Source organism: Talpa occidentalis, unplaced genomic scaffold, assembly GCF_014898055.3.
Source record: "Talpa occidentalis isolate TD23 unplaced genomic scaffold, MPIMG_talOcc4v2.1 talOcc4.8, whole genome shotgun sequence".
NCBI classification, from domain to species: Eukaryota; Metazoa; Chordata; class Mammalia; order Eulipotyphla; family Talpidae; genus Talpa; species Talpa occidentalis.
Genome location: NW_023605194.1, coordinates 54,387,906 through 54,400,953, shown reverse-complemented (window position 1 = coordinate 54,400,953; position 13,048 = coordinate 54,387,906). Strand labels below are relative to the sequence as shown.

Sequence of the window (13,048 nt, the reverse complement as noted above, 5' to 3'; positions counted from 1 at the left end):
CCCACTCTATATCTGGTGAATCCTCTCACCCCCAAACACCCCCCCCACACACACACACACCTCTGGCCCACACCCCAGCTCTTGTATGCATAAATAAATAAATCTTTTTAAAAAAACAATGTTAGTGTTGAATTCTTCAGAGTTTGAGTATAATCGGTACTAAAAACAAAATTATCTAAATGATAATGATAATAAGAAAAATCTGCCTTTACAGGAGGGGCTGAAGCTATTAGTAGCAGACAAGGAACTCAATGCTAACTCTAAATCTCTTCATTGTATTCTTTGTGATGTATTCACCTATAAGGACCTATATACCTACAAAATGACTAGAATTAAAAAGATAACACTAAATGGCAACTAGGATATGGAGAAACCAGTATTCATACTTTGATGGTAAAATTACAATATTATACAAGCTCTTTTTTTAATTTCTTACAATTTCATACAAATATTTAAAAAATTCTACCCTGTAACCCAACAATTTCCAATCTTACATATTTTTCCAAGAGAAATGAGAATGTGTCCACAAACAACTTTTCTATAAGAATGTTCTTAACAGTTTTATTCATAAAAACTAGAAAGGATCCAGGAGTGGATTAATTGTCAAGTGTGGTACAGAATGGAAGAGAATTCAGCAACAAAAAGAAATAAACACCAATTTATCAACAGAGTAGATGAATCTGGAAAACTTGCTGATTCCCCAAAGAAAAAAGTACTCACTCTATAATTCAATTTATATGAAATTCTAAACCAGGAAAAACTAATTTTATTTATTTATTTTTTTTTCATATTATTTTCTTTTTTTTTTTTTTTTTTATAAATTTTATTGTTATATTCCCCATACAATTGCAGCCCCCCATTCTGACCCCAATCCCTCCCCTCCCGCCCCCCTAAAAGTGTCTCTGGTTCATAGTTTTTGTTTTTTGATTTTCACTTTCTTATAGTTATTCATTTTCCTGGTCCCTTATTTAAGTTTTCTAGATTCCTGCTATGAGTGAGACCATCCGGTATTTTTCTTTTTCTTTTTGGCTTATTTCGCTGAGCATGATCCCTTCCAGCGCCATCCATGTTGCAGCAAATTGCATGTGTTTATCTTTTTTGAATGCTGAGTAATATTCCATGGTATATATGTACCACATCTTCTTGATCCAGTCATCTATTTTTGGGCATTTGGGTTGTTTCCAAAGCTTAGCTATTGTAAACAGTGCTGCTATAAACATAGGGGTGCAGGTGTTCTTTGGAATTGATGTTTCTGTGTCCTTTGGGTAAATACCTAGGAGTGGAATTGCTGGATCATATGGAAGCTCTATGTTTAGTAGGTCCAGAAATCTCCACACAGCTTTCCACAGTGGTTGGACCGGTTTGCACTCCCACCAACAGTGCAGAAGAGTTCCTTTTTCTCCACACCCTCGCCAACATTTGTTGTTGCTAGTTTTTTTCATATGTGCCATTCTCACTGGTGTAAGATGGTATCTCATGGTAGTTTTGATTTGCATTTCCCTGATGACAAGTGATGTTGAACATTTTTTCATATGCCTGTTGGCCATTTGCATTTCCTCTTCAGAGAAGTTTCTTTTAAGCTCTTCTGCCCATTTTTTGACTGGATTATTTTCTTTGTTGTTGTTGAGTCTCATCAGCTCTTTGCAGATTTTTGTGATCAGTCCTTTATCATTAGTGTTGGGTGCAAAAATGTTCTCCCAGTTGGTGGGGTTTCTCTTTGTTTTTGTTATTGTCTCTTTTGCTGTGCAAAAGCTCTTTAATTTGATATAGTCCCAGCTGTTTATCTTTGCCTTCACTATCACTGCTTTGGTGATGTGTCTGTAAAGATGTCTTTGATGTGCAAATCACGTAGTGTTTCGCCTATATTTCCTTCTATATATTTTATGGTTTCAGGTCTTATGTCTAGTTCTTTAATCCATTTTGAGTTGATTTTTGTGTATGGTGTGAGGTGGTGGTCAAGCTTCATTCTTTTGCATGTAGCGACCCAGTTTTTCCCAGCACCATTTATTGAACAAACTTTCTTTGCTCCAATGCATAGTCTTTGCTCCTTTGTCAAAGATTAGTTGACCATAAATCTGTGGGTTTATTTCTGGATTTTCTATTCGATTCCATTGGTCTGTATGTCTGTTCTTGTTCCAATACCATGCAGTTTGATGATTATGGCTTTGTAGTATAGTTTGAAGTCTGGGAGTCTGATGCCTCCATTCCCTTCTTTTTTTTTCAGGAGAGCTTTGGCTATTCGGGGTTTTTTGTGATTCCATATGAATTTCATCAATAATTGTTCTATTTCTTTGAAGAATGACATTGAAATTTTGATTGGAATAGCATTGAATCTGTATATTGCTTTTGGAAGGATGGCCATTTTAATAATGTTTATTCTTCCAATCCATGAGCAGGGGATGTCTCTCCATTTCTTTGTGTCTTCTTCTATTTCTTTTAACAGTGTTTTATAGTTTTCTTTGTATAGGTCCTTTACCTCTTTTGTTAGATTTATTCCCAATATTTGATTTTTTTGTTCAATAACAAAAGGGATGGTCTTTTTGATTTCTTCTTTCTTCAGATTTATTGTTTGTGTATAGGAAGGCTACTGACTTTTGCGTGTTGATTTTGTATCCTGCCACTTTACTGAACTGATTGATGAGTTGAATTAGCTTTTCTGTGGAGTTTTTGGGGTTCTCTATGTATAATCATATTGTCTGCAAATAGTGATAGTTTGACTTCTTCTTTTCCTATTTGGATTCCTTGGATGTCTTTCTCTTGTCTTATTGCTCTGGCTAGGACTTCCAGTATTATTTGAAAGCAATGTGGGAGAGTGGACATCCTTGTCTTGTTCCAGATCTTAATGGAATTGCTTTCAGCTTTTCACCATTGAGAATGATACTGGCTGTTGGCTTGTCATAGACGGCCTTTATGATGTTGAGGTATGTTCCTTGTATCCCAAGAATTTCAAGGGCTTTTATCATGAATGGGTGTTGCACTTTGTCGAAAGCTTTCTCAGCATCTATTGATATTATCATATGGTTTTTATATTTCTTTTTGTTGATGTGTTGGATAACGTTGATTGATTTTCGGATGTTAAACCATCCTTGTGCCCCTGGAATGAATCCAACTTGGTCGTGGTGAATTATCTTATGGATACATTGTTGGATTCTGATAGCTAAAATTTTATTGAGGATTTTTGCATCAGTGTTCATTAGGGAGATTGGCCTGTAGTTTTCCTTTTTTGTGTTGTCCTTGTTCGGTTTTGTATTAGTGTAATGTTGGCTTCATAGAACGTGTTTGGTATTGTCCCTTCCTTCTCAATTTTTGGAAGAGTTTGTGAAGGATAGGCACTAATTCGTCTCTGAATGTTTGGTAGAATTCATTTGTAAATCCATCAGGTCCTGGGCTTTTGGTTTTGGGGAGATTTTTGATTACCATTTCAATTTCGCTAATTGTAATTGGTCTGTTTAGGTGTTCTATTTCTTCTTTATCTAGCTTTGGGTGATTGTAGAGTTGTAGGAATTTGTCCATCTCCTCTAGATTGTTAAACTTGTTTCCATATAACTGTTCATAGTAGTTACTGATTATTCTTTTGATTTCTGCTGTGTCCGTTGTGATTTCTCCTCTTTCATTGATGATCCTGTTTATTTGTGCTTTCTCCCTTTTTTCCTTTGTGAGCCTGGCTAGGGGTTTGTCTATTTTATTGATTTTTTCAAAGAACCAGCTCTTGGTTTCATTGATCTTTTGGATTGTTTTTTTAGTTTCAATTTCATTTATTTCTGCTTTGGTTTTTATTATTTCTTTTCTTCTACTGGTTTTGGGGTTTTTTTGTGTTCTTTTTTCTAGATCTTTGAGCTTCGAGATTAGGTTGTTTCTTTGCGTTCTTTCTTGTTTCTTGATGTGAGCTTCTATTGCTATATATTTCCTCTTATTACTGCTTTTGCTGCATCCCATACATTTAGGATATTGGTGTCCTCCTTGTCGTTCAATTCAAAAAATTTTTTAATTTCTTCTTTGATCTCCTCATTAGTCCAATGGTCTTCCAGTAGTGTGGTTTTTAATCTCCATGAGGTAGGAAAGTTCCTTGCCTTCTTTTTATGGTTTATTTCTAGTTTGATGCCTTCATGGTCAGAAAAGATGGTTGATATGATTTCAATCTTGGTGTATCTGAGATGTTTGTCTTGTGCCCCAGTATGTGATCGATCCTGGAGAATGATCCGTGTGCGCTTGAGAAAAATGTGTACTCCGTTTTTTTGGGGTTTAGTGTTCTATAGATGTCTGTTAAGCCCAATTGCTCTAGGTCTTTATTTAGAGCTTTGGTTTCTTTACTTATTTTTTGTCTTGTTGATCTATCCATTGTTGATAGTGGTGTGTTGAAGTCTCCCACTACGTATGTGTTTTCTCTGATGTCTGTTTTCAGAGAGGACAACAGTTGTCTGATATATTTTGGTGCTCCTTCGTTTGGTGAGTATATGTTAATGAGTGTTATTTCTTCTTGAAGTATTGTCCCCTTGATCATAATGTAGTGACCATTGGGGTCTCTTTTTATCTTTTTGAGTTTGAAATCTGTTTTATCTGATATAAGTATAGCTGTTCCTGCTTTCTTTTTTGGTCCATTTGCTTGTAGGATTGTTTTCCATCCTTTAACTTTGAGTGTATTTTTATCTTTTGTAGCTAAATGTGTTTCCTGGAGACAGCAAAAGGTTGGGTTTTGTTTCTTAATCCAGGCTGCAACTCTGTGTCTTTTTATTGAAGAGTTTAGTCCATTCACATTTAGAGTTAATATTGATATGTTAACATCTGTATTTGCCATTGTGTTTGTCTTTCCTTTGATTTTATTTATTTATTCTTTTAATAACTTTTTTTTTTTTTTTGGCCTTCTTTCATTGTTATTCGTCCCTCTGAGGTTCTGGCTTTAGGACTCCTTGTAGTATTTTTTGGAGTGGGGGTTTAGTTGCAATGAAATTCCGGAGTTTCTGTTTGTCTGGGAAGGTCCATATTCTTTCTTCAAAGAGGAAGGAGAGCTTTGCGGGATAGAGTATTCTTGGTTGTCATCTGTTTTCTTGGAGTCTGTTGACTATGTCCCTCCACTCTCTCCTTGCCCGTAGTGTTTCTTCGGAGAAGTCTGATGTCAGCCTGATTGGTTTTCCTTTGAATGTTATCTGTTTCTTCCCTCTTGCCAGCTTCATTATTTTTTCCTTGTCCTGGATTCTTGGGAGCTTTACTATTATGTGTCTTGCTGTATTTTTCTTTCGTCGTGGAAGTTTGGTGTTCTTCTTGCTTCTTGTATATCAATTTTCAGCTCCTTCTTCACATTTGGGAAGTTCTCTTCAATTATCTCTTTGAATATTTTCTCTGTTCCTACATCTCTCTCCTCTCCTTCTGGTATTCCTATAACTCTTATATTTCCTTTCCTCATGGAGTCAGATAGTTCCCGAAGTCTTTCTTCGTTCTTTTTCCTTTGTACTTCTCTTTCCTTTTCTGTTTTGGTTCTTTTTATTTCTGTGTCTTCAAGATTACTTATTCGTTCTTCCATTTCATCTATTCTGCTTTCATTGCTTTTCCAGAATTCTTTAGTTCTTCCATTAATTCTTTGATCTCCTGCATTTCTTTTACTTCCCTCTTTAGGGACTCAATTTCTTTCTTCTGACCATTGTTTTCCCTCTCTAGGGACTCAATTGCATTCTTCTGATCGTTGATTATTTTTCCCTTATCATTGTTTTCCTTTATGACTTCTGTCAGTTTTTTAATCACAGCAATTTTAAATTCTCTTTCTGGAAGGCTCAGAAATTCTTCCAAGTTATTGTCGTTGCAATCTGGGGGCTGGCTTTCTTTTTGTGGTGTGCTTTTTCTCTGGAGAGTTGCTAGGTTGCGTGTGGTTCTTCTCCTCCCTACTGTCTGTTTTCTAATTTGCCGTATGCGTTGGGACACTGTGTTGTTGGGACTTGCCGGCATCTTGGGTGGGCTTCTCTGTTCCCCTCTGGTTCTTCCAGGACTCATCTGTCAGTTTCAAGCAGCCTTTACTGGAGAAAGGTCCCTGTTCTAAAATGCCGATGTGGGGACACACTCCCCTGTGCGCCTGGTCTGCCCCGGCGGTGGGTTCCTGCTCCCCTCTGGGCTTGGACTGCAGGCCAGAGGGGGTCTGGCGTGGGTGAACTTCCCCCGCTCACCTCTGGCTCCTGAGGAAGCCTTCTGCAGGTAGTCTTTACTGAAGAAATGTCCCTGTTCTAAAATGGTGATGTGGGACACACTCCCTGCGCTTCTGGTCTCAGGCACACTCTTCTGCGCGCCTGGTCTGCCCCGGCTGTGGGTGCTCGCTCTCCCTGTGGGCTCAGACTACTTGTTCGGAAGGGGCCCGGTGTGGGCTAACTCCCCAGCTGGCCACTAGCTCCTTCAGTAGCCTGTGCTGGGGTCAAGTCGCTAGGTGGCACCAGAGATCTCTCCTAGAGCCCTTGGGGAGCTGATTTTCCACCCCGTGGGACAGGGAGCAGAGCGGGGATGGTAGGGTACACCTCAACGGCTTTGGGGTGCTGTGTCTGCCCTGTGCCCCACCGTCGTGGGGAACCCACGCCCCTAATTTCGTGCCCCGGGTCTCAGTTCCAAAGCCCTCAGTTCCAGGACGCGGGCTGTAGCCCAGATCAGTGGCGCGGGAATGGCGCCTTTTGAATCCTGCTCCCCTGCCTGGGCGCCTTGTTCCTGCTCACTCAGGGAGGGCCTCCGCCCGGGTCTCAGTTCCAAAGCCCTCAGTTCCAGGACGCGGGCTGTAGCCCAGATCAGTGGTGCGGGAATGGCGCCTTTTGAATCCCGCTCCCCTGCCTGGGCGCCTTGTTCCTGCTCACTCAGGGAGGGCCTCCGCAAGCCTAGGTCGCAGGCGCGGGGACCTGGGCAGCTGCAATCCGAGCGCCCTTTCGCGCAAGCTTACAGGGCGGCCGTGGCTGTGTGCTGGTGCTGGTCTCCTCCTGGGGGGCGGGGCTCTCTTTAATGGCGCCTGGAGCTCACCTCCGCGGCGGATCCTGCAGGGTTCGCCTCAGCTCCCGTTCACGGGGTGTGGTGGCTGAAATAGTTCCTTTCCACTCACAGTCCCACTTGCTGCGTCCGTTTTTCTTGTTGGGCGTTTTGGGTTGTTGTTTCCCTCCTCTCTGCCGGTCGGAGAGTGCCGCCTCTGTGGGCGGGGGAGGGGAGCAGGGTTCTGTGCTTCCCTCCCTTCTGGTCCTCTTTTATGGCAACTTTCTTCTTTGGGCAGTTTGCTGGAGTCGTCCGTTTATCTTCCGTGTCCCAGTTCTCACTGGGACCTGCCGCTTTTCCTCCCTATTAACTTTTTTTAATGGGAGATCTTACTCGCAGCGTCTCCTCGCCGCCATGTTGCTCCCAGGTTCCGGAAAAACTAATTTTTAATGGAAAAAATCAAAAGAATGATTGGTTTGGGGGAAGGGAGAATAAGAATGAAGATTGTCTAGGAAGGAACAACAGGAAACTTTTTTTTAAAAGATTTATTTATTTTTTATACAAGAGCTGGGTACAGGCCAGAGGCATGGGAGGGTAAGAGGATTCACCAGAGACAGAGTGGGGAACAGAACAGGCAGACAACCAAAATACACTGCTGAGGGGAGCAGCAGGCGGGACAGGAGAGGTCTGCCACGCCATGTGGCAATCTCCCTGACCTGCTGGAAATCAAAACCACACTGCAGAAGCTGCAAATAACACTGTGCTCAACCCACTGCATCACCGGGGAGGCCCAACAGGGAACTTTAAATGGTGATGATAATGTTTTGTACCCTGAAAGGACTGTGTATAAACAAATGCTGCATTTTTGGAAACTCACTGAATGATCCATTTATGACTTACATATGAGCAAAAGAAAAAGGGCTACAAATAATTTGAAATCTAGTTTACAGTAAGCATGGTGAAGTATTTATGTGGAAATATACTGATTATTGCAACTTTGAAATTCATCAAAAAATAAGACAGGATGATGAATAGATAATAGGTATATGATAAAATAAGTGTACCAAGTATTAATGGAGGAATGTGATTGATAGGTAAATGCTTTCTCATTATCAAATTACTTTAACTTTCTGCATGTTTGAAAGTTTTTACAATAAAATGCTAGAGGAAAAAAACCCCATGGCTACTCTAATCAAGATTTTCATGCCCACAGTAAACAGAACTGAAATTCAGAAAATTTTTGTGATAATACTGGAATAAAGGTCATTGAGGCCTATATATTATTTGTGTATCAATATACTTATATGGACAAGGGATAAAAAAATAACCATTCTATAAAATTTGGGGATGTAAATAATCCAGACCAAAAAAAAAAGTGCTCAAAATTGCATATTGTTCAGAAAACTTATTCTTAAAATATGGAAAATAAAATGTATACATGATTACTATAGTAGTCAGAACTGTCACAAATATTCAAGTTCTCTTGTTGGGGGAAATATGGTAGAAAATAAGAAAAGTTAAGTAGCTTGTTCTTGTCATTGAAATAGAACAGGAGTGATATCTGCCACTTCCAGAGGAAATTTTAAAAACCAATCAATGAAAGCTACACTTTTTTTGTAAAGTTATCTCATAAGGTTAAGCACGGTGATAGCAACAATGCTCTGAGCCCTGGAGTGTGGATGACAGTGAGAAGAACTCACTCAGACCCATGATGAACATTCTATGTAGGCAAAAACTAAAACTTTCTGGTTTAAGTCACTAAGGAATGAAGATGTTCCTGCAACATAATTTAAACCATCTTTTTTGTTAGAATTGCAGAGTAGGGGCATCCCTGGTAGCCTAGGGGTTAAGTCTCACTACTATCACTGTTATGGCCTGAGTCCAATCCCCAGCCAGGGAGCTGACCCACATGGTACAGCAGGCCTCTCCTGCCTTGCCTGTTGCTCCCCTCAGCAGTGTATTTCAGTAATCTGCCTGTTCTGCTCCCTACTCTGTCTCTGTTGAATCTTTCACCCACTGTACTTTTGGTCTACAGCCCAGATCTTCTACGAAAAAAAAAAGAAAGAAAGAAAAAAATAGAAAAGAATTGCAGAGTAAAACCTCTCCAAGCATTTTTGAAAATACTTAAAAACATGAAAAGTGACCTCTTTCAAATTCAAGTTTTAAACTGGAAAGTTTTCTACAAAAAAATATACTAAAAAGTCATTTCAAAACTAACTCACAAAGAACATTTAAGTGTCTACATGCGCACAGTCATCTAATGACTAAACAGTCATGACCAGGGAATTTTATAATAAAACATCATGAAGAAAAATTCAATATTCAGAGTTGTGTGACATTAAGAGTTGTGCACAAGGAACAGAGTAGAATTTAGCCTTGTTGACATCAGAAAGCAATAGATGCAAGACCTTAGAAAAAACTGGGTGAACACTTCAGATCATAATCGATAGTTAGTGGGAGTAAAAGGAGCTATGATGTAAGTTTGGTTCAAAAGACAAATAGTTGTTTCGGTGACAGCAATCCTCTGCTGTGACAAGTTAAAAGATCTGAGAGGAAGCAATGGGATTGGAAAATTATCAGGGAAAACACATTTATCTCATGGGCTAACATTTGCAAAGATCTTTTGTGAATAAATGCTCACAAAAACAGGTGAAGATCACAGGTTCCATTCTCAAAGAGTTAGGTAGTTCAAAAATTCTAAATTTATTGATTTCACTGCCTTGGAAGGGTCACAGCAGCAGTGATTTCCCATTTTTCCTCCCCAAGTGTCCGGAGCAGCCTGGAGCATGCGCCGTGTTGCACAACACACGTGCCATTAATTAGTTTTGCTTTACCGTTTTGCCTGCTGAGAAACCACAGGTGTTTCCTATTAATCAAATGAGACTGGGAGGTGCGATGGGAGGAGCTACCAGGATATAAGAAGAGAACCACGAGAAGGTCAAGAGGTTATTGCAAGAGAGGTTATTGCGAGAGGAGCAGAGAGAAGGTCAGGGAAGGTAGAAAGACAGGGAAAAGTAAAAGAAAGGTAAAGGAAAAATAAAGAAGTAAATGCTAGCGTCAAGTTGTCTCAAGCCCCTCATTTCAATCCTCAGCCCTTCTCTTTTCGTGTCTACGAATCCTGCGGGTCGGGACAGGTGGCGCCCAACGTGCGGCACGAAAAAGAACGAAGGAACCGCTGAAGGACCAGCTGTGGTGAGCCGGCAAGTAAAGTAAAGTAAGGTAAGGTAGCTGGGATCATGGGCAATTCAATGTTCAAGGGGCAGTTAGTTATTTCCCTGGAAGCTCTCCTAAAAGAGTTTGGGGTTCCTCTCAGTAGAAAAATTCTTAAAAGATTTGTAGAGACTCTTAGTATCACTAGTAAATGGTTTCTGGAGCAGGATCAGGTCGATAGTGACAAATGGAATAAGGTAAAAGGAGATATCGTCTTACATCAGCAATTATATGGTCTTGAGTCTCTTCCTGGCACTACTTTGACGGTCTGGGGAGTGGTGGGAGATGCTCTTAATGCCGGTGGCACTGCTGCCGTTCAGTTGGCCACTGAGGCCGTCAGGACAGCGAAACAAACAGAGGAAGAAGATAGAAGTTCCATTATGAGTTCTACATTGGTAAGTCCCCCTTCCTCTACTCAAAAAATACCAACAGCCCCTCCCCTAGATTATTCTACCGATGAGTCGGGAGGAGGGGAGGAACAGGATGAGAAAGGCCTTGGTTGTTATAAGCCAAGGAAGCGTAAAAGGAGATGGAAAACACCTGGGGAGCCACCTCCTGCGCCACCTCCTAGAACACTCGACAGGGTTGATCTTCCGTTAATGGAAAGACTGTGCTCTATGATGGAAAGAGTCCTGGTTTCCCAGGCTCCTAATTATGCTTACCCAGTCGTGGAAGGGACAGATCCTCAAGGGGTGCTTACTAGAGTCCATGTCTCCATCGACACATTCTCCGGTTTTCTTTTCGCCTCCCCAAATTGCGGTGAAAAGACTTCTGATGTCTGCTCACATTTGTTACAAGCATTTGCGGTAATGGGCCGCCCACGTGTCATTAAGACAGATAATGGTCCTGGTTATACCAGTAAGGCTTTTGCCTCCTTTTGTGCGGTCCATCGCATTGTGCACAAAACAGGAATTCCATACAACCCTCAGGGGCAGGGTATAGTTGAACGTGCCCATGGTTCTCTGAAAACTATGCTTTTAAAACAAACAGGGGGAGAACACTCCCCCAGGGACCGTTTGACTACAGCTCTCTTTACCCTTAATTTTTTGACCCTAGATGCCCAGGGGTGGTCAGCTGCTGATCGGCACTGGTCGCCAGACCCTCGGCAGGTCACGATGCTGCAAGTGAGATGGAAGGATCAGGTTAATAATGAGTGGCAACCACCCGCACCAGTATTAATACAGCTGCCCGGCAGCATTTGTCTTTTCTCACAGGATGCGGAATCACCCCAATGGGTTCCTGCTCGATTGGTTCGGTTTGTCGATGTACCTGACCCTGCTAATCTTGATGACACGAGCGTCCCAGATGTCAGTACTATGGGCGATTGTGCATCAGCTGTTTTTTTTGCTCCTCATTGATCATCATGATTCCACTTTTCCGCAAGTGTTTGCCACTAACTTACTACTGGTCTGGCTTCCAAGCCATTGGATAGTGCCCTGTTGGGCCAGGGTGAGGTAAAATTATTTAATGACATTTAATCTGCAAACATTAGTTCTACCATTGAACAATCCGTTAGTATCCAGAATAATAATCAGAGAGTTTGTCTACTGTTGTTTGCCTGTCCCCTCCTTTTTTGTCCTCTTCAATAATGCAGGAAATGCAACTGTGTTGAACTGTTCAGCAGAGCCCTGCACCCTCTCTGCCTGCTGGACCCGGAGTGCAGAGAGGGCAGTGATCGTTCGTCCTCCTTCTACTTTAGTCATACCCGTGGATGTTTCTGCACATCTTTCTCCTGTTCTACCTAGGAGGAGACGTGATTTTGGCATAACTGCAGCTGTTGTCGCTGTTTCAATAGTGGTGGCTGCGGCTGCGGCTGCTGCCGCAGTCTGTCACTCAAACTGCTGCAAATACTGACACTATAAACAATTTAGTTGCCAATGTTGTTTTTGCGTTATCAACATAGCAAGATATGAATGAACATTTATGAAATGGACTTTTGATGCTTAATTAGCAGATAGCTCTGATGTAAAAAGAGATAGACACACTTTTGTTAACTGCTCACATGCATTGTAACTTTTTGTACAGTTTTATTTGTGTAATTCCTGTTATGGTGAAAAATATGTTTATGGAAGAAAATAGGTTAAATAGTGTAATCAGAGGACCTTGGAACCACCAGCTCCTGAACCTGACCTCTCAATTGGCGAGACAGCTCGTAACTGTTAACAACACTCGGGTTACCCTGTTTCGAGTAAGGGTCTCATTGCCTGGTTTAGAGGACTCCTCCCAGAGTTGCTGTTTGTGCATTTGGAAGTGAAACAAAAAACGTGCTATTGCGGTCAGGCAAGTACTTGGAGCCATGGTACTTGACCAGGACTCCCCAGTGGCATCCGGATGGGTCAACTTAGCCCTAGAGAACCTGAGAGACAAAGACGGGTAAGAGTGTAGCCCTTCCAGAACAACCTAAGACAGTGGTCCGGACCAAGTGCGCCGGATTAGCAATGACGGGTAAGGCTGGTCACGGAATATGCCAACCTAAGACAGGCCAGGTGTCTCATTTAAAAGAAAAAAGGGGGAGATGTCCAAAGCCGCCTGGAGCATGCGCCGTGTTGCGCAACACACGTGCCATTAATTAAGTTTTGCTTTACCGTTTTGCCTGCTGAGAAACCACAGGTGTTAATCAAATGAGACTGGGAGGTACGATGGGAGGAGCTACCAGGATATAAGAAGAGAACCACGAGAAGGTCAAGAGGTTATTGCGAGAGAGGTTATTGCGAGAGGAGCAGAGAGAAGGTCAGGGAAGGTAGAAAGACAGGAAAAATTAAAAGGTAAAGGAAAAATAAAGAAGTAAACGCTAGCATCAAGTTGTCTCAAGCCCCTCATTTCAATCCTCAGCCCTTCTCTTTTCGTGTCTACGAATCCCATGGGTCGGGACACCCAAGGACTCTTTTGACATTTGATTAAATTTCATATA

The 13,048-nt window shown here is 41.5% G+C and overlaps 1 protein-coding gene across 2 annotated transcripts; it reads left to right on the top strand.

The window, feature by feature from the left end:
• Nucleotides 1-9,828: 9,828 nt before the first annotated feature.
• LOC129144950 (uncharacterized) lies at nucleotides 9,829-11,660 on the top strand. 2 transcript variants are annotated; one of them, XM_054689967.1, is made up of 2 exons: nucleotides 9,829-9,913; nucleotides 10,020-11,660. In XM_054689967.1, the coding sequence occupies exon 2, from the start codon at nucleotides 10,164-10,166 to the stop codon at nucleotides 11,493-11,495; it is 1,332 nt and encodes a 443-aa protein (XP_054545942.1). In that variant the 5' UTR covers nucleotides 9,829-9,913; nucleotides 10,020-10,163; the 3' UTR covers nucleotides 11,496-11,660. The 2 variants fall into 2 exon arrangements, with proteins under 2 accessions (XP_054545942.1, XP_054545943.1); XM_054689968.1 differs by having other exon boundaries at nucleotides 9,829-9,952; nucleotides 10,062-11,660.
• Nucleotides 11,661-13,048: the final 1,388 nt, after the last annotated feature.